Source organism: Anopheles nili, chromosome 2 (genome assembly GCF_943737925.1).
Source record: "Anopheles nili chromosome 2, idAnoNiliSN_F5_01, whole genome shotgun sequence".
In the NCBI taxonomy this organism is placed as follows: Eukaryota; Metazoa; Arthropoda; class Insecta; order Diptera; family Culicidae; genus Anopheles; species Anopheles nili.
The window spans coordinates 61790041-61808759 of NC_071291.1; the positions used below are offsets into that span (position 1 = coordinate 61790041).

General features: G+C 45.4%; 3 protein-coding genes across 5 annotated transcripts; 2 read left to right on the forward strand and 1 right to left on the reverse strand.

The window, feature by feature from the left end:
• The first annotated feature begins 6863 nt into the window (after positions 1 to 6863).
• Positions 6864 to 8026, forward strand: LOC128731422 (uncharacterized). Its single transcript, XM_053824542.1, has 2 exons — positions 6864 to 6951; positions 7052 to 8026. The coding sequence occupies exons 1-2, from the start codon at positions 6937 to 6939 to the stop codon at positions 7580 to 7582; spliced, it is 546 nt and encodes a 181-aa protein (XP_053680517.1). The 5' UTR covers positions 6864 to 6936; the 3' UTR covers positions 7583 to 8026.
• A 44-nt stretch (positions 8027 to 8070) lies between these two features.
• LOC128731618 (prefoldin subunit 3) lies at positions 8071 to 9005 on the reverse strand. The gene is made up of 2 exons (XM_053824751.1): positions 8849 to 9005; positions 8071 to 8630 (listed from the first exon to the last, which is right to left on the reverse strand). Exons 1-2 carry the CDS (start codon positions 8921 to 8923, stop codon positions 8133 to 8135), a joined length of 573 nt encoding a protein of 190 aa, XP_053680726.1. The 5' UTR covers positions 8924 to 9005; the 3' UTR covers positions 8071 to 8132.
• A 412-nt stretch (positions 9006 to 9417) lies between these two features.
• Positions 9418 to 18134, forward strand: LOC128731487 (serine/threonine-protein phosphatase alpha-2 isoform). Of its 3 annotated transcripts, none has more exons than XM_053824611.1 (8): positions 9418 to 10105; positions 10849 to 10980; positions 12654 to 12870; positions 13056 to 13341; positions 13427 to 13574; positions 13658 to 13723; positions 16346 to 16809; positions 17749 to 18134. In XM_053824611.1, the coding sequence occupies exons 1-7, from the start codon at positions 10051 to 10053 to the stop codon at positions 16381 to 16383; spliced, it is 942 nt and encodes a 313-aa protein (XP_053680586.1). In that variant the 5' UTR covers positions 9418 to 10050; the 3' UTR covers positions 16384 to 16809; positions 17749 to 18134. The 3 variants fall into 3 exon arrangements, with proteins under 3 accessions (XP_053680586.1, XP_053680587.1, XP_053680585.1); XM_053824612.1 differs by having other exon boundaries at positions 16346 to 16566; XM_053824610.1 differs by lacking the exons at positions 16346 to 16809; positions 17749 to 18134 and having other exon boundaries at positions 13658 to 15833.
• Positions 18135 to 18719: the final 585 nt, after the last annotated feature.

The following is an 18719-nucleotide window of genomic DNA, read 5'->3' on the forward strand; positions in this document are numbered from 1 at the left end:
CGCCTCCATTTATTTATGAAACAATTTCCATTTCAAATTAATGAGTTTTCTCCATGGTATACGGTTTGCAGAGGATTTATAAATTACTTTACTATCAATACTTTCTAAAAATCGGTTTGTGGTGTGTCAGAAACAAGTTCATACTAAAATAATACAGCCAAAATTTAACTTCCTCTTAAAAAAAAAAACTGCTAAAAATGTGTTTTTTTATTTTGTCCCTCTACAAATAAACAAGTGCTGTTTGCTTTTTTTTTGGTATAATAATAAAAAAAAATTATTATTACATTTTAAATCGCAAAACGACTTCAAAATGATCATGATACAAACTGCTTCATCAGTACGTAAAACATCATGCGCCTCCATCGAATAGAACATTTTGAAAACAAGTGAAATAGAAATGTACAAGCATCAAAAATAAACCAAACAATAAATCAATAAATTATTTCATCAATTAAGTTTTAAATCTAAGTTTGATAATATGAACATCACAGTGAAATAACTTGAAAGCGAACTATAAATAAAGACCGCAACGATGGATAAGAGACTATTTGATACCGTGAAATTGTATAGCTACAAATCTATTACTTTGAACATACTTATTTAACCGAGTCAGTCCGGGATAAGGCTCATATCCGCTGTTGGGAGGAAATGCTTTTCAGTCCAGAGACATTTATACAAATCTCAATACGGTCTGGCCGTCTCTAAATTAACAATAGTAATAATAGTAACATTTTCATTCATCTGCAAAATTAACAGCAGACTAATGGAAACGGTTTAACTCGTTCAATTTCCAACTAAAAGACTACAGGTTAGCAGTTATTCAAGCCATTAGCCAACCAAATTAAGCTTGGAAAGTATAGCAATTTATTGGGAATGGTTTAGGTTCATACAGCGATGCATAAATCATTGGAAATTACTAGTTTAATAGACCACATAGACAGGCACACCCCAAAAGAAAAATTCCCTTCTATTGAAATCACTAAAGCTGCTGTCTGGGTAGGGCAAATAATTATCACCTCGGTATAATGGCGTGGCACCGATTCAAATCAATAAAAACGTATCATAATCAAACGATTGCAAATGCTGCACGTCACTAGGAGTGGTTCCACTCTAAAAATTACAGTCTTCACGATGGCGAAAGGGCTCCATTTTATCCGGCGCCATTGCCGAAGGCGCGATCGTTAATGCACATCTACAGCCATAAACGAGCCGTTGGTATGGCCCTTGCATCATGCACCGATGCAACGGAAAGTAACCGCACGAGACCCTTTTCTCGTTCCCGTTAAGCAAAGGACAACTCCGATGGACTGCAAGAAACGGTAAAGAACCACACGCGGCATAGAAGACACAGCAACAACGGCTGCTAACTGGTGCAAAGCTCTCTGAGCGCTGCAGCACATTCGCCTAGCAACACGCCTACTTCGGTCGCTGTTGCACTTCGGCCGCTCGGTTGCTAAACAGAGACGAAAAGCTCCCGCGAGCACTCCCAGAGCATTCGCTTGCGCCGTCCTTTCGGTGCATCTTGAGGCTGCACCCGGCCGCTGCAAGAAGTAAAACATGGGGCGAAGTTTTAACACAATGCTAAAAGGACCTCGCCCCGCCATTGCGCAGCTCCCGAGGGCGAAAGAAGGAGTTGCAGGAGAAAGCAACAGCTCCTGGGTGCCGCGGGTTGCACTTGCCTGTATGTACGCCATCGTCGTCGTCGTCGTCGTAGTCGTTGTGGCAGCTATATACGAGCCAGGACGAGGGCTCAACACCGACGCCAGCAACGCCACACAACACACAACAAACGATCGTTTTGTGCAAGGCAAAAATATATCGAGCAACATTCGCGCGGTGCATCCGGCCTCCTTCGACCGCTCTTGGGGTGGGTGCATCCTGGCGCTGGTGTTCCGGAGCGCTTCACCGAAGCCCCCGCTAGAGGGAGCCGCGGAAACACACAACAAAACCGAGCGGGGGTGGCAGGATGAGGATGTATTTAATTTGTATTTATGTAGAAATACTTACTCGCTCTCGTAAGCGCTCTTTCTCTCTCTCTCTCTCACACACACTCTCTTGCTCACACCCCACCAAGGGTGTGGTTTTTCTCTCTCGCTTTCACCATCTCGCTCGGGATTGCCTGCTCGCACACACCTGCACGGAACCCGGAGCCGTTCGGCAGGCAGGCAGGCAGGCAGACCAACTCAGTCGCAGGTCTTAGTAGTCGCAGTGGTCGCCCAGCATTTGCGACTCATCGCTTGCGCCTGGGATGTGTATGTAAATAATAAATAAACACAAATACACAACCCCCGAGTGTTCGCTCGGAAAACAGCCCGCTTTTGTGCCCTCCCGATGGGGTGTATGTGCGATTTCTTGTGCACTTTCTTCCCCCAGTGTCCTTCTCAGCCCACCTCGGTGCCCCACCGGTGGAAAGGAACGCACTCGCTCGGTCGGATCGGTCTCGGCCTCGGCCCACCTACCCGTGGAAAACAAACCCTCCCCGTGGCGCGTGTTGTGTTGCATTTTAATATAAAGCATGTTTTGTGTTGCTTTATCCCGTTCAGTCGGTGTTTTGACGCTGTGTTGTGTTGTGGTGTCGCCCGGACACCAGCAGCACGAGCCGCGCGAACGGAACGCTAAGCGCCGTGGGAAAACAACAAGAAGAAGAAGAAGAAAAAAAAACCGCCCACGCGTTTTCGGTAGGCCAGTGCCCTTTTAGGTTTAGCGAAGGCAGAGTGCAGCGCGATGAACAGCGAACAGCGATCGCCCAGCATCAAGAGCGAGGAAGTCAGCCAGGACGTGCCGGAACCGGTGGAGTGCACCAATGCGGGTAACTCTTTTGCTTCTTTCGTGATCGTATAGTATCAAGATTTTATTCTCTTCCCTCCCTTTACTGTTACCCAAAAACGGTGTCCCTAATGATCCTTTTTCGAAACGCGAATGCCAGATCGCTAGCTTCTTTTTCCAGCAATCGTAACGGAACGTGATAAAAAATGGTTTATGGTATAATAAAAAGAAAGGTGCAGTACTGTTGCATGTCATTTGGCGAAAAACAAAACGAAGTCTGTGTTCTTGAGTGCTTCTACATTTGAACATCCGAAAACATTAGCAAAGAAAATGTGTAAACAAATTATCATAATAGTACAACATGGGAGATACATTCATATGTTCAATAAATAATGTGTTTCAAACGCAAACTTCAATGGCTTTGTGGATTTGTTGAGAATCAGGATAGAAAGAACCAACATGTCTTTCAATAATAGGTTGAAAATATTTTATTTAGTTCCATTTTTAATAAAACGGTATCGTACTACTGTACATTGTCGTTGAATTTATTTTTGCTTAAGATTTATCTAACTCCAAGCATAGGACGCCTTCCAGAAATTTTATCAATATAAACTGAACCATAATGATCGTATCGAGCAGAACACTTATTTTAATCGTCATCTAAACATTTTAGCATAAAATTGAAAGCATCTGTGAGTGACATATCATCGTCTTGTTCCGAACCCTTCAGAATAGCGGCTCTATTTCGTTATCGTTTATTATCCTTCAAAAGAGCATATGAAAAGTGGCTCAAATCCTTCCGTTTCATAGCGTCACTGGTGGATTTCAAACCAACATCATCACTTGCAGCTGAGATCGAAGCTTCTAAAAGGTGGTGGGGGCGCCTAATCCAAAACGCTGCTTAAACCCAACAACCCCAAAACCACGAAAAGGATAACCGAGGACACCAACGTGTCCCTGCTGCTTGAACGGTCGAAATGTGACTGCAAACCAGGCGCTCCATCGCACGTTGGTCACTTCGGCAGGATTATTACATAACATCGGGCAGCATTTCCGGCCGGCCACGACCGAAAGGGCGACGTAAGATCGTTCGGGTTTGCTTCGCGCCGCGAATCCGACCGCGCTAAGGATATGTACATAAGCCCCAAACGCGCACACAAACACACACGGGAATGCTGAAGGACCTAGCTGCAGGAGAAAATGATTGAGGCAGGCCATGGGCGAGATCGTTGACAACCGGATAGAGCAGCGTTGCTGAGACGCGCTTCAGCACCAGCTTGCTTGGTTGTTTTTCTTTTCTTTCTTTTTTTTGTAAACGCCACGTCAGTTGTGTAGGTGCGCGCGCCTGCTCCGAGTATATTGTGTAGTGTACATTCTTTGTTGATAACGGTGAGGCTGCAGCTCCTTTTGCTGCAAGCTTCCTCTTCACCACCCATGTTGCTTTGTTGCACCGCGCCGGGCAAGAAATGGCCCCGACCGGGACGCGGATCGTGCCTCGTTCGGGTTTCGTGTTTTCCATCTTCCAAAACAATAATGGCCGCGCGGGACGCGTGAGAGGGTTGGTTGGCGGGAAAAAACACGAAGCAATGGCGTCGGTTGGTTGCATGTTGTGCTGCATCTTGAAGCAATGTTAGTTGCCCCTCTCTCTAGACCATCACAACTGAGAAGGGAGGCCAATGTGCAGCTCCCGGGCTTCCCTCGGGAATCAAGATGGCGGACCCGTACGCCCGTCATCGGGCTATATTTCCTTGTATTTTCATCAATCGTTTCTGCCCCTTCTGCAGCCAGCGCGGGGCTGCTACCAGCCTTTAACCGGGGAAGGTAAAAAGGCGTTCCCCGGGCTGGGCTGCCCGTTTTGTACTGTGTGGCGGTGTTGTATTATTGCTGCCTGCCTGTACACGTTCTGACACACGATTGTGCCACACTACTATCGTTCCACATATTGCAATAACATAAACGATCCCTTTTCCCATTGCCGGTGTTTGTCCTTCTCCAAACGGGGCGGTTGTGCAACCGTCTCTGTTGCACCGTTTGCGGACCAGCGAAACGGCTGCCGGTGCTGCCTTATTCTTATTCGCTGCGCTTCGAAGGATGCAGCTTTCTCCGAAACATGCGCCAAGCCCGACCCAACCCTGGAAGCGCACTATTTTGTTGATTATTATTTACTGTGTTTATTTTCTTGCTCGCCGTGTGCGCGCTCCTTTTTACACCCGCTGCCACTGCTCCCTCGGAACCCCCGGAACGTCCCTCACGTGTTTATCATTTACTCGCCCGGATTCCGCAAGCCACCCGTGGGAAGCATTTCAACCAATCCGAGGCGCCATATTCCTTCACAGGATACGCAAAAGCCAGCGCAGCACCGGAGCGAGCGAAGGGACCCGATCGAGATGCATCCGCCAGAGTGTGGCAACAACATAAAACGACCACCCGCTGCTAGTCGGTGCATTACAACCCGGGACACCCTGCCCAAACCTGCCACCGGGTGGCCTTTCCGTCTCCCTGCAATGGGCGCGGTTGAGACGCCAGCATAAATATTGTTTTTGCATGGCCGCCCTTTTTTCTTGTGTGTGTGTGTGTGTGTGCTCTCTTTTCTTCCTATTCCAGCGCAACCGGCTCAACGGTGTTGCACGTATATACAAGGCCCCCCGTTTAAAAACCCGTTTCGGGTGCATCCCCAGAAAAGTAACAAAACTATGTACAACAACAACAGAACAATAACAACAGCAACGGGGGGGAGTATGCATAGGGCAGGCGGCGTCTTACGGCGGGGGTGTCGTGATGCCGTGGATGCATCCGGGATTGGTACTGCCCAGAAACCGATGCAGCAGCCTTCTTAGTAGCAGTTGGAAGTTCGCAACGGAAGGATTCGCTCTAGCTGGGGTTGAACGTAGCGCCAGGACCTGCCAGGACGATGGACACGGCAACGGTCGGTATACCGTGCCAGCTGGTCGATTTGAATAACAACTGCCAGTGTCGATCGAGTGGCGCATCGGTAACACGTGCATCCCGATGCGCACCACTGTTGCAGTTGAAGACACCCACCACCAGGCGGCGCCAGTTAGCGCGCGATGCACGGTTTGTTCGGTTGGTTCGATCTTGCGTCCAGCGTCACAGGATCGAGCGGCCACCGGATCGGACGAAGGAAGAGGATGAGCAGACGGAGTGTAGCTTTGATCAGATGGGAAGAGACACGTTCGGGATCGTGCCGTGTCCGGTGGATATCAAAAAGGACTGCGGTAATAAAGCTGCCACGGGAAAGGAAGAACATGGAGCGCTGTTGCTTATTGGGGATAATTTAGAACAGGCGTTGTAAGGGACGTGGCTAGAGAAGCTGAAGCTAGAACAGCAAACACGGTATACAATGTTGATCTGTGAGGTATATAAATTAAAATAAATTTGATTGTTAGCACTGTAAGTAGCGAAGTGGTAGGAAATAGTCTGTTAACGATGCGAAAGAATTTACGTCTTTTTTCATTCGGGGTGTTTCTTAAAACATAAAAAAAACTCATATTACTGTTGTGTTTAACTGTTTTAATACAACACTTTGCAGAGATAGTGTGGCATTTATGCACTGAAAGCCACAGTAAGTGGCTAAATAGTAATTTTTTGTTTTAGAACAAACTATTAGTACTCAACGTCACCGAAAGTGAGAAACACGCTCAGTATACTTTTTTATTTAGTGATTAGTGATTTTATTGAATTTGTTTCTAACTTTTCATTAATGTAAATTAGATGCAACTATTAAAAAAAACTAAAATATTCATTACAACCACAAAACAACAATAGAACAAATAAGTTTATCTAGAAAAATGCACTCGAGCTTTCCTCAGATAATTTTCGTTAAACATTCGTTAACATGCAGCTATAATCTTCAATTAATTTATTTTTAACATCCATTTTGAAACAGCGCCACTTCTGTTAGTTCATGGCGATGGGGCATTCGAAACGTCAAATGGAACGCTTAAGCGACTTGGGGCGGGTTTTAAATGGCTCGGTTGTCAAAATGATAGCGGAGAGGCTTGATAAGATATCTGGAAAAGCCCCCTCCTTCCCCACGCTCTTTAAAATCGATCGGCGCAATTAACAAGCCAGTGGCTGTAGTTTAATTTTTATAGTATTGCTTCCCCAAGCCATCGAGAATTTCGGACCCACGATATTTAGGATAAAAGAATGTCCAGCTACAAGGTAATATAGCCGATTTACGTTGATTTTCGGTCGGTGTATAAGATTGGCGCGGTCGATATCGAATGGTGGTCATCCTAACCCCTACTTCTCCCTCATGTAGCCGATTGATCTATCGAAGGAGGACTTCCGGAAGTATTTGGATAGAAAGGGCGTACTCGACGCGATGACCAAAGTGTTGGTAAAATGCAACACCGACCGTCCGGAAAATGCAATCCAGTACGTAATGGAAAAATTAGGCGAATCACATGGCAGTATCCATACAGAGCTTCACAAAGCACACCAAGAGATAGAGCGCCTGAAAAATGAAATAAGCCTGCTGCAGATTGGTGATAAGCAGCAAAAGACCGCAGACAAACCACCTGAAGCCGACACGACGCAGGATGTGAAAATCAATATAACTCCCCAAAGCTCCCCCGCACAGACTAATGGTGATGCTGATGGAGGAGCGGTTGTGAAAGAAGAACTGGAAGTTCTGGAAAGCATTACTCCGTCCATAAAAACCGAACCGGCTGACGAAGTAGCGCCGAAAGATGCGCAAGTGTCCTCCGCTAACGGGGTGCCGGAGACGGCCAGTGCGCCGAACGATGAGGCTCCGGTAAAGAAGGAAAATGCTGCCGATGACAGCAAGTAAATGTGCAATTACTACACCTTCTCTAGGTTAGGATTGTGTAGTGTCTTTCGAATCGGGAATTCGAATACTTAGAACATAGGCCTCCAAAAAGTGGAATTAGGAAAATTTAGCAAGCACCGGAAACTTGCGTCACCCGTCCATTCAAAAACGTAAACCAATCAAGGAAAAGAAAAACATGTTTTCCTACCGCTTTATGGAAGCTTTATCATTATAACAACAAAGCTTAGTACAATTGAAAGCAGGGAGAAGTCGCTCGGCTGATTATGGTATTTATTCCCTAGTATTTATGTGCGTCACCTCGTTTTACGATCGTCATCGTATGCTTCGACATGTTACTTACGTTTTTCGTTCATCGTGAGCTTGAAAATCAGTGCAGCTATTGCACTACATTTCTAGAAGATAGGTTTGACCTTTCATGCAAACATTCCAGCCAGCAATACATTATGAGACAAAAATAATGAATAAACTTGTAACGATGATGAATCAGAAATGCAATTTTATTTCCATTCCGCTGTGTTATACCGTGACTTTTGTGCAACCTACGGCTTATCTAAGGTTTTTCGTCGCCCGAGGCTTTTTTCGCTTGCCGCTTCTTTACATCATAGTTATGCACACGGGCCATGTTTACCTCGGTTGTGGTGATTTGATCGCGCAAAAATTCCTGATCGTGCTCTAAGCATCGAAGGTTCACCTCTGCTGACTTCTTGTTCAGGCGCAACAATTCCTCCGCCTCATCGAGTGGATACTCCAACATCACGTTAGCACCCAGCCACAGGCAAACGGTTTTCGTGGGCGGCATCGTTGTTTTCACGAAGACCTGCTCACTGAGCAGGAACTGCGTTTCCTGGTCGTCGGTTTGCTCGCGTAAGATTTTGATCATTTCCAGATTTTTTGTAAGATCCGGGATTTGCTGCCTTAGCCGCCGTCTGCGCGAGATCATGTTGTACTCCATGAAGCGGTACTTGTTGTGTTGTTCGTCAAAGTTTTTCAGCACTTTCTCAACGCTTTCTTCGTTGCCGGAATCTTTCATGAACTGCTCTACATCGTCCTGTAAGCAAATGGGAACCGGGTAAGATATCAATCCCGATATATGCATATTTGCATTATTTTTCACTGGAGCTATAGCAAACGATGGCCAAATCGTGAGTAGAAACTAAAGGTGACCTCATTTGTGGTTAATAAATCACCAGCCGGTGCTAATCAACGTCCCAAAGATTGTTCGTGTGCATTGAGCCTTAAAAGGGCATTAGCATAAAGTCTACTTACGAGAAACACAGCCTCCGGGATGCCCGCGTATGATTTTTGGTCATTTTCTAGTTTTGGCAGTTCGACCTCTTCCATGATGTTAGATGTGTGTATAGGCTGGGTGTTTTTAATAAACGTTTATTACTAATTATTTACGATTCTTTCGCCGCAGGAATCGCTAAACACACAACAACCGTAAATGCTGTTCGCCTACAAAATGTCAAAATCTTCACAGCCCGTTATGTCGTTTGGTTTACATTCAGGTGTTCAGATAGAGCCGGTGTGTTCAATCGTAAGCATAAAAACAAGCAAAAAGATAACTTTCACGAACAATTGAAGTTTTCGGTTAAATATGGCAGACCATAATGTTTTTACATATTAAACTGTATGTGTGGTAATCAAAATAAATGAGATAGCTTTCTTTCTCCACGACATTTCACGCTAGCTCATGATAGCGACATGCACAAGAAGGCCGTCGGGGTCGACAGCTGTCTTGAGAGCAATCAACCCCTGCTCAACTTTCTTGACGGATCGCAATGTGCAGCGATCCGATCAGTCTGGCAGCGCTGTTCACCAGACGGCCATATTGCATATTTTCAGTGCGTGCATATTTGTCGCTGGTGTAAGGAAAAAGGAAATTACTTTTTCCCGGAACACCGATACCGTGGCGCAAGCTTGTCAACGACATCGGCACCGAGAGTGGAGCTAAAAATCCATCCGAAAACGCGGATTTTTCCCTTCATTCTCTCAGCTACGCCTCGCGGGTGTCGTGCAGTGTGAAGGGTGGAAAGAAGAAGAAGACGCGCGGCAAAGAAACCCTGGTGTGATACGCGCGCGTGTGCCTGTGTGTTTGTCGTGTTTTTCTTCGCTCGATTTTACTACAGCGCGTAGTCGACGGGCACGGCGGCGACGAAGACGACGACGACGAAGCTATCGCAGTAACAGCATCATCAGCAGCAACGGCAGCAGCAGCTAGCCCCACAGCCGGACTACTACGACGGGTATCGCGGTAGCAAGGCACCGCTGGGAGAGATATCGCCGTGAGCTGTGACTCCGGAAAGGAAAGAAAACGCAGGAGCGCTAGCGCTATCGAAAGCACCGTGTTTCAGTCGGCCCTGTTCCTCTCCCGACCCCGTCTGCCGTGACCGCTTGCCGTGTAAATCCCACCCCGGGTTCCCACCTTTCGCCGTCATCGCACGCTGAGCTGAACAAATCGATCCAAAATGTCGGACGTAGAATTATCAAACATAGACCATCTCATTGCGATGCTTTTAGAAGGTAATTGAAAATTGATTATTAGGCCGTGCTCTCCCGTCCAGTGTCGTCCGGTAGGGGGTGGTGGTTGGGTGGAAAAGATGGTAGAAAAATACCGTAGCTGTGCGCTTGCCAATGAGCGGAGGGGTGTGTTTGTGTGTGTATGTGCGTGTGCCAGTCAGCATAATATACCCTCTTTTGGCCAACGCCCCCGCGCTCTCTCTCACGTCCCGGTTGTGCCCGGGGACTGCTAAAACGAGTGTGATGAAGAAGAGCACGGGTGGGTGACTTCGATCAACCGCGGGGAGAAGAGTATGACCGTGTATGAATGACCTATGTGTCGCTATTTTTTTTTACTTTCTTCCTTTAAACCGGCCAACTGCGTTGAGCTGCGCCACGATTCCCCTATGCTATATTGATGGTAGCCAATCTGGCTGCTGTGTGCGATCGGCAATCGTGCGAATGTGTATGTGCGTGTGTCTAGTGTGCCCTGAACTGAAATTTCGTGCGTGCTTAGGAGTCCGTAGGAAATTTCGCCGCTTCGAGCATGAGCATGAGGGGAAAAAAAGCAAAAAAGAGCACGAGAGAGTGAGAGGGCAAGGGAGCGAGCGAGAGAGCATGGCGGTTAAATGCCAAGAGCGGGAAAAGGGTGACCGCGAAAGAGAGCTGCCAACCCGAAGCGGCTAAATGCGTGCCTTGGCGGCTGAGTGTCATTTTTTTTTATTAAATCTTTTTTTTTCCCGATTTTCATCTATTTTTCCCCACAGTTCGCGGTGCGAGGCCAGGAAAAAATGTACAACTGTCGGAAACGGATATACGTCTGCTTTGCCTGAAGTCGAGGGAAATCTTTCTCTCCCAACCGATACTGCTCGAGCTGGAGGCACCGTTGAAGATTTGCGGTAAGTTTTTTGGGGCTCGCTTTTACACTGGCAAACACAGTTTTCTTACGCTGCTTCAGTGCCGTCGCGGAACGGCGTGAGCTGAAAGATCGTCATTTGCGTGTGGGATCGCGCGAGCTGAGCCGCGCCAGATGAGCAGACGTGCCGCGGCGGAAGCATATTTAAAAAAAGAGGCTTATATACAACACCGCAAACGCGTGGATTCGGTCATATTTTTTCGCAGACACTGTTTGTTTTTGGTACCGCATTCAACTGGCTCACCGGTGGTGTGCCTCCTGTGCCATCTCCGTTTTGGATCGCCCAGGTCCAGGTCTGGTCGCCTAGCTTTCAGCACTTGTTTATCGATGTTGGGTGCGAGCCGTGGAGTCGTGGAGCCGTGAGATAGCTCTGTCTTCATCTCCTTTCCCCAACCGAAGAAGCGCACGAGGCTACTCAAACAAATGAGCGAGGTGTAAATCGCTTTTCGCGATAGTGTTGCGACTGAAGAGAGCCGGCATTTGAAGAGCAAAAGGTGATAAATGGCGTGTAGTAAAAACCACCGGGAGCTGTAGGGCGAGAAAGGGTTGTGGGAGTGGCCTTATCATGGGGGTTATATTGAATCTTCGCCTAGCTCACCGCACGTGCTTCATCCATCATGTGCAGCACTAGCAAAACGCTGCTAAGAAGCAGAAAAAGTCCGTACTCTCATGCGCGGCGGATGTGTGTATATGTTGTCCTGAAGTGGCAGTTTCCGCGACTGCAATAAAACCGATCCGGTGCTGACTCTGCCATCCGTAGTGATAATTTGCTGCCACCCTTCTACGTATTACCTTTCCTCGTGTGCGTCTGTCGGAAGGGCAAACCTTTACTTTTATTGCCGGTGCCGACAAACCATCTCCGTGGCCTGCGGGTATGCGTTCGCGGATTAAACAACCAACCGGCACGGTATTATTTGGTGCGGTGTGATTGTACACGAATGAAAATGAAAGCACAGTTGTCAGCGAGGGTGTCACCGAACAAGGCTACCCAGCGCAATTGGCGGTCAAATCCTTCATCACCGGTATCATGGCTGGCAACCAAATCCGAATCAAGCTTCGTCTCACGAATTTGCTTGTGCTGTTCGGCGCTCATGTTCGTCATTCTCGGAGAAAGGGTGCTGCTTTTTTTGGGGATTGAAAAAGTATAGTAATTTTTATCGCCTTTCCGATTGAATTTGAAATATGTGTCGTTTTGTGTCACGTTGCTGTAGACCGCTCGAACGATTGTTGCCATTTTCATAGGGCGATTTTGTTGTTGGTACTTTTCCTAAAATATTCGTCATCCCAGTCGGTATTTATATTGTGAAACATCGCGCGAGCCACGTTTATTGAGGGTGGTGTTTGTTGCTGATTTTGTACGAGGTGTGCGCGAAGTGAGACATTCTGATAACGATAAGGAAGTGAACGGAACGAATTTTTTAAAGAAAAATGTTATCGCCCCTCTGCCTCCCCCCTGTCCCACGATCGTAATCATGGCATCTGCCGCATTAGCTTACGAGTGCTGTTCGCTATTGATTTTGTTTTTCTACCAGAAGCCAGAACCAGAAAAAAAGGATGATGTTCTTGTTGACCAAAAGCATTACGAAACGCCGCTAACATTCTTACAGAGGGAGTTATCGTGGTTCTTTTGTTTCTCTCTTTCCCACCCCTCGACAGGTGACATCCATGGTCAGTATTACGATCTGTTGCGTTTGTTCGAGTACGGTAGCTTCCCACCAGAGTCGAACTATCTGTTCCTGGGCGATTATGTCGACCGGGGAAAGCAATCGCTGGAGACGATCTGCCTGCTGCTGGCGTACAAAATCAAGTATCCGGAAAATTTCTTCTTGCTACGCGGCAACCATGAATGCGCAAGCATCAATAGAATATACGGGTAAGCGCCTTGTTATGTGCATGGTTTTCCTTCTCTCGCCGCTCCCTACACACTCATCCATCCTCTCCTCGACCTCTACGAGGTCGTGTATCGATCGAATCTAATCGAAAACACCGGTTCAATGTCACCGACGGACAAGTGCGCAACCAATCACACGAAATTCTTTTCCTCCTTGTCCCGGACAGATTCTACGACGAATGCAAGCGGCGTTACAACATCAAGATGTGGAAAACGTTCACCGATTGCTTCAACTGTCTCCCGGTAGCCGCGATTGTGGACGAGAAAATTTTCTGTTGCCACGGCGGTCTGAGCCCGGACCTGCAATCCATGGAACAGATTCGGCGCATTATGCGGCCCACAGACGTACCGGATCAGGGATTGCTTTGCGATCTGCTCTGGTCTGATCCGGACAAGGACACGAACGGTTACGGAGAGAACGATCGCGGTGTGAGCTTCACATTTGGCGTGGATGTAAGCATTTTCGTTCGCGGATGAAGGTTGCATGTTGAACGCCAGCCAATATATGACCGGTGTTTTTGTTTCGTCCTACTCCTAGATCGTGGGCAAATTTCTGACGAAGCACGACTTTGATCTAATCTGTCGAGCGCACCAGGTAGTAGAGGATGGTTACGAGTTCTTCGCCAAACGACAGCTGGTGACGTTGTTCTCCGCTCCCAACTACTGCGGAGAGTTCGACAATGCTGGTACGCACGCCTACACGGCGCATTCCTCCGTTACGGAGCCTCAGAAAGGGTGTGTGCTTTATCATCCCATTCGTCTTTCACAGGTGCGATGATGTCCGTCGACGATACGTTGATGTGCTCGTTCCAAATCTTGAAGCCAGCCGATAAACGTAAGTTCCAATACGGTGGCCTGAATTCCGGACGGCCTGTTACACCACCGAGAAGCTATAGTAAAAACAAAAAGAAATAATTTATCAAATAGCTCTACTCTCTTACAACTACTACTATTACAACAACTACAAATTACGTACTACCAAATTTGTGCGGTATCCGTTCCGTTTCCTTCCCTCACCTGTTCCCTAGTGTTTCCTTTTAATCCTTGAACATTTTATAAAACAAAACTTGAAATAAGATCGACTGACAAAAACAGTGCCCATGCACGCGCGTGGTGTTGTGAGTGACAGGTACATTTCCCCTAAACTGAAGTGCGAATCAACCTTCGCAATCGCACATGCGTGTGCGCTCCCGTGCACGCTGGGTGTAGAAGCTGTTGAAAGGAGAAGAACGGGCCGAACGAACAGCCAATCATGAATTGTTCGGAAATGCAAAAGAAAAATTATTAAAGATGCCAAGCGACGGTTGGTAGGCGGAATTGGGAAGAGTAATGAGAGCAATGGCCAAGGTAGACGGGTCTAACTAGCCTCGCTCTTTGGCCATTGTACTCTGGATAGTGTAATAGAAAAAGTTGCCTGAACAAGATTCACGTTTTACTGTGGTGTGTAACGTAACACGCGAAGAGGCATTCAGAAAAGAACAAGCTGTTCCGTCGCTGGCTTCAAATTGTGCGACAGATTCGCTGCTTATCGAGATCGTAGGGAAGCAGAAGAACGAGCAAGAGCGGGCGTTTCTGAATGATAATTTAATTAGAAACACTAGCAAAAAGAGCAAAGTAAACAAACAAACAAACAAATATGCATGCTAACAACACATGATAACATGGTAGATATGTTAGCGCTGGCGGCGGCGACAGCAGTGGTTTCGTAGTAGTGTGCATGGTTGTGTGAAAAAGTGCAATCAGGACTCACACTGACACCGCGAATCACACCTACCACCCCACTGCTCGACACCCTGCCCCACCTGACTAACGATGGGCAGAAGCAGCAGCAGCACCACTAAATGGGCATAACAGTTTTCTGATTATGATAATTGAGACAAAGTTTTTCAAACAACAGCAGGCGCAGCAAACTGATAGCGAGTGACGGTAGAAACGCTAATAAGCAAGAACTCGCAGAACCTAGTATCACGCAAAAGCAAATCAAGATCACGGGGAAAAGGGGGAGCAAAAGTTGCAAATTATCTTTAGATTGAATTGAGATTCTGAACAGAAAAAAAAATACAACACGTAGTTGAAATGCTGATTATCACCTAAAGTAAACTGTTTCCCCTGTGTATCGTACCATGTTTTTTCGACGGTTGAATGAAAATTTCAAAAGCTGTTCTAGAGAGAGAGAGAGAGAGAGAGAGAGAGAGAGAGAGAAATGCATTTTGTGCAGATAGAGTCCGTTCAGAGTGAAGGGAGGGTAGGCGGGAACTGGAGTGAAGAGAAAGAGACATAAATCGATTGTAATTATAAAACGACCTATGGCAGGTCAGCATGATTGAATTGTATTGAAATCAGCTACCATGTTGGTCTGAAAGTTTCGTATGATGGCGATCGCTTGGGCCCAACACCACCCCATACCGTTGGTTTGGTTTCCATGTTGCCTCTGCTCTTGGATAGAGCCAAGCGAAAGATCGTTCCAGATGACTGGGATGAGGGTTTTTTTTTCTTAAACTGGGTTTCGACGATTTGTGTGCAGGATAACTTGTCCCTGCTCCAACAGTCGACATACACATGAGCAAAAGGTGTATATTATGCGTGTGAACTCAAATCTTTTGTGCAATTTTCATTGGACGACCGCTACACAAGATCAGACACCGGATGTAATGTGCGAGAAATAAGTATGCAGGACGGATCCTCCTATTATATCGTATAATCGCTTCCCCCCATAATTTACCGGCAAGAAGAAATTATAATGTTACATGTTCTCGTCGAGCATAAGTGAGCAGCACACATACACACACACTCGGTCCATTGTACGATGCAATTAGGATAGTTCATTGTCAAGAACAATTGCTAAAGGTAAAGCCGCTGCAATGAAATAATAAAAAAAAACAAAACCAGAAAAAGAAAACACAAACACATAAGTAAGAATCAAAATTTAAACAGCATAAATAAACTTGTATCACACAAAATGAAAAAAAAGTAATACCTAATGATCATTGTGCGCAGTATTAAGTACTTTTACAACCGAACGGCAACCATCGACGTTTTGCGATGTGATGCACCTTTTTTTGTTTGTTCTTGAAATGTTTCGTTTTCTTTTTTAAAATACCACTGTGTAAAGCAATTGTTTATTTTACTATGCGTAGACGTTTAATTAAGTATCAGGAGTGTAAGGTACATTATGATGTGTGGTGAATTATCGGTAGACTACAAATGTTGCATCGAATTATTTCCATCGGTTTTATCGGTTTTTGGTAGAGCGTAGATCAATCGTAATTTGTGTTCCTATAGGAATCGCTTATTTTTTGTGCTAGAGCTATCGTTTTTTTATTGTTAAAATTCAATCCCCACCCTTCATTATTTTGCCATTGCATTTTCATTGACGCAACATTTTGCACATCGTTTCGTTTTTATCTTCACATACTAATAAACCACACTTTTGTTTGTTACCTATGTTTCGGTGTAGGTGGCTTTCAGAAGCTCATCAAAAGCAGCAAATTTTAAAACCAATGCAAGCGCCGTGAGAAGCAATCGAATTGTGTGTAACTGTGTCTGAACTGAAGAAGCGCAAAGTAAATCACCCGTGAGTCGTCCCGGAATAAAAAAAAAACGGAAAAGCTACATCATTACGAGCGGACAAGGATAATTGGTGAAGTGGGCGACATTGTCACAGGAAAATGATTGAGAGTAGGTTAGAAGGGGGAGAGAAAGAGAGAAAAGAATCCAGTCGCGTGGTGAAGGGATGCAAGTACCCCGCCGATATAACATGAGTCGCTTCCCTTTCCTCGTACACACATACTCTGCAACTAACCGGAAAATAAGCTCTGGGATCTTTGGAAGCTTTTGGCGGCAAGGACCTGGGGCGGCCTCATCCTGTAAACAGCGACACTCTAGCTAAGTGATATGTTATAACGATATTTTATATTTTTTGTGAGTACCGTATCTCTCTACCGTTATTAGGACGTATTTTTATATGCTTTTTGAATGCCTATTTTCTCCCGTTCCTTTTATCTGGTGTGTTGTGGTGGTTACTTGACTCTGTTGGTTAGTGCTGTTAATAACAACATATAGCTCCGCAGTTATATTCTCGATCGCGACTCGATTGTGTTTCGAACACTTACCATTTTCTGGCGTAGTTGCTAGCAATCTCTTAGCCACCCTGCAGGCAGGCATAGTTGATCATGCCGCTCATCACGCTACTTCAATAGACGGGCCTTTTTAGGATGCACTGCTTTTTGGAGGCCCCCGGGGGATGTTTCCTGTGTGCGATTATAATTTTCCTTTTGTGTCCTGTTATTTTTGTTGATTTGTTTTTTTTTCTCTTATTGCCCTGCAATTTCTTACGCTCTATCTCTCCTTTTCGTAAACTTTTTTCTTTTGTTTCCTATTGTACGATGTGTACGTATGTTTTCCTAATTTCGATTTTTCCTATGCGGCTGAGCTAAACAGTATTTAATCAAATTCTAAATTTGACAACATATTTTGGCAACTTCTTGACTATACTAGAGCAGTGGTCGTCGTTGGGAAAGCAGTGGTACATAGCGATAGAACATGTGTTTGCGGTTTAGTTCTGGCAGAAGCAAACTATTCGTCATAGGCGGCTTATATTCCTACTACTAATTTATGCGTTTCCGTGCTTTTTATCGTATCTTTGCATAAATCTTCTATTTTCGTTCGTTGGAGGTTGACATTTTCGTGTTAAATATTGATTTTTCCCTTCCATTCGCTTCGAGCGCCACTGTTAGTGACATTCTTTGTGCGTGACAAATCTTCCCCCCGGTGTTGTTGTTTCTTTCCGCTGTGCTGTTTTTTTTTTCTCCTGTGTGAGGGTTAATCGATTGTGAAGCAAATACATTTCCTGTCTTGCAGCGGTTCTCGGGCGCGCCGGTGGATGAGCTCAACCACATGCAAACCATCGCAATGGGGGGAGCCCGTATTGAGACTGTGGACTATTAGCCGGTTGGATTTACATCTAGCGTATTAAATTGTTTAGTATTTTCGGATCACAGATTCTATTTCCAAATCCCTTGCATATACATATATTTATCATCACCTTTTTTTTCTTCAGACCTTGCATTAGTTCTTTACGTTTTAGCGAATGATTAAAGCGCGTATCTCATAACCGTTCGAATCGTGCGTTTTTGAGCTTAATTTTACATGAAAGAAGAATTTATCTGTGGAGTAAAGCATTAAGAATTGCAAGGTAAAAATATCTGTTTCCTCATATAGATTCTTTTAAATAAAAATACTTTTTGGCTAGGATTTCAGCGTTGATAGAACGTTTAGCTTGCTTACCATTTGATGACACTTTGTTGCCGTGCATGAGTTTGTAGCATAGGATTTCCATACTTTATCGCACGAAAGAAAATAGAAATAATCGCTTATTTATTTGCATTGTAGCTTCAAATTGCTTCAACAATTCTCCATCAGCTTTCTTCTGGATGTAAAGTCGTAAATGAGGGTTATAGTTCGTAATGATAAGTAAATGAGGCACAAAGATATTTTGAGGAAATTGTCTTTCCACTTTACTTCCCAGTACTGGCTAAAAGCCTTCTTTGTTAATGTTGATCATTTCTCGTACGTCGTAACCATTTGTAGAGACCATTATTGTTAAGCTGATAGCATAGTTGGGATGTTATTGAAAACACAAAAAAAAAACTTACCAAGCAAAAGTTTGGCGCGGAGCTTTATTTGCATACCTAATCATAGCATTGCTCCCGTCATTCTTCAAACACTAGTGGAAGCATAGCGTGGCGGTCACCTTTTATTGAAACGATTGTCGTCACGAGCGTGAAGTTGATATTCCGTTCGAACCGATGTGTTTTTGTCGCGCCTCTATA

Coding starts and splice junctions, on each gene's coding strand:
- LOC128731487 (XM_053824610.1), top strand. CDS start 10,051: ATGTCGGACGTAGAATTATCAAACATAGACCATCTCATTGCGATGCTT. Junction 10,106..10,848: donor CATTGCGATGCTTTTAGAAG/GTAATTGAAAAT, acceptor TTTTCCCCACAG/TTCGCGGTGCGAGGCCAGGA. Junction 10,981..12,653: donor GGCACCGTTGAAGATTTGCG/GTAAGTTTTTTG, acceptor ACCCCTCGACAG/GTGACATCCATGGTCAGTAT.
- LOC128731618 (XM_053824751.1), bottom strand. CDS start 8,923: ATGGAAGAGGTCGAACTGCCAAAACTAGAAAATGACCAAAAATCATAC. Junction 8,631..8,848: donor TCCCGGAGGCTGTGTTTCTC/GTAAGTAGACTT, acceptor ATTTGCTTACAG/GACGATGTAGAGCAGTTCAT.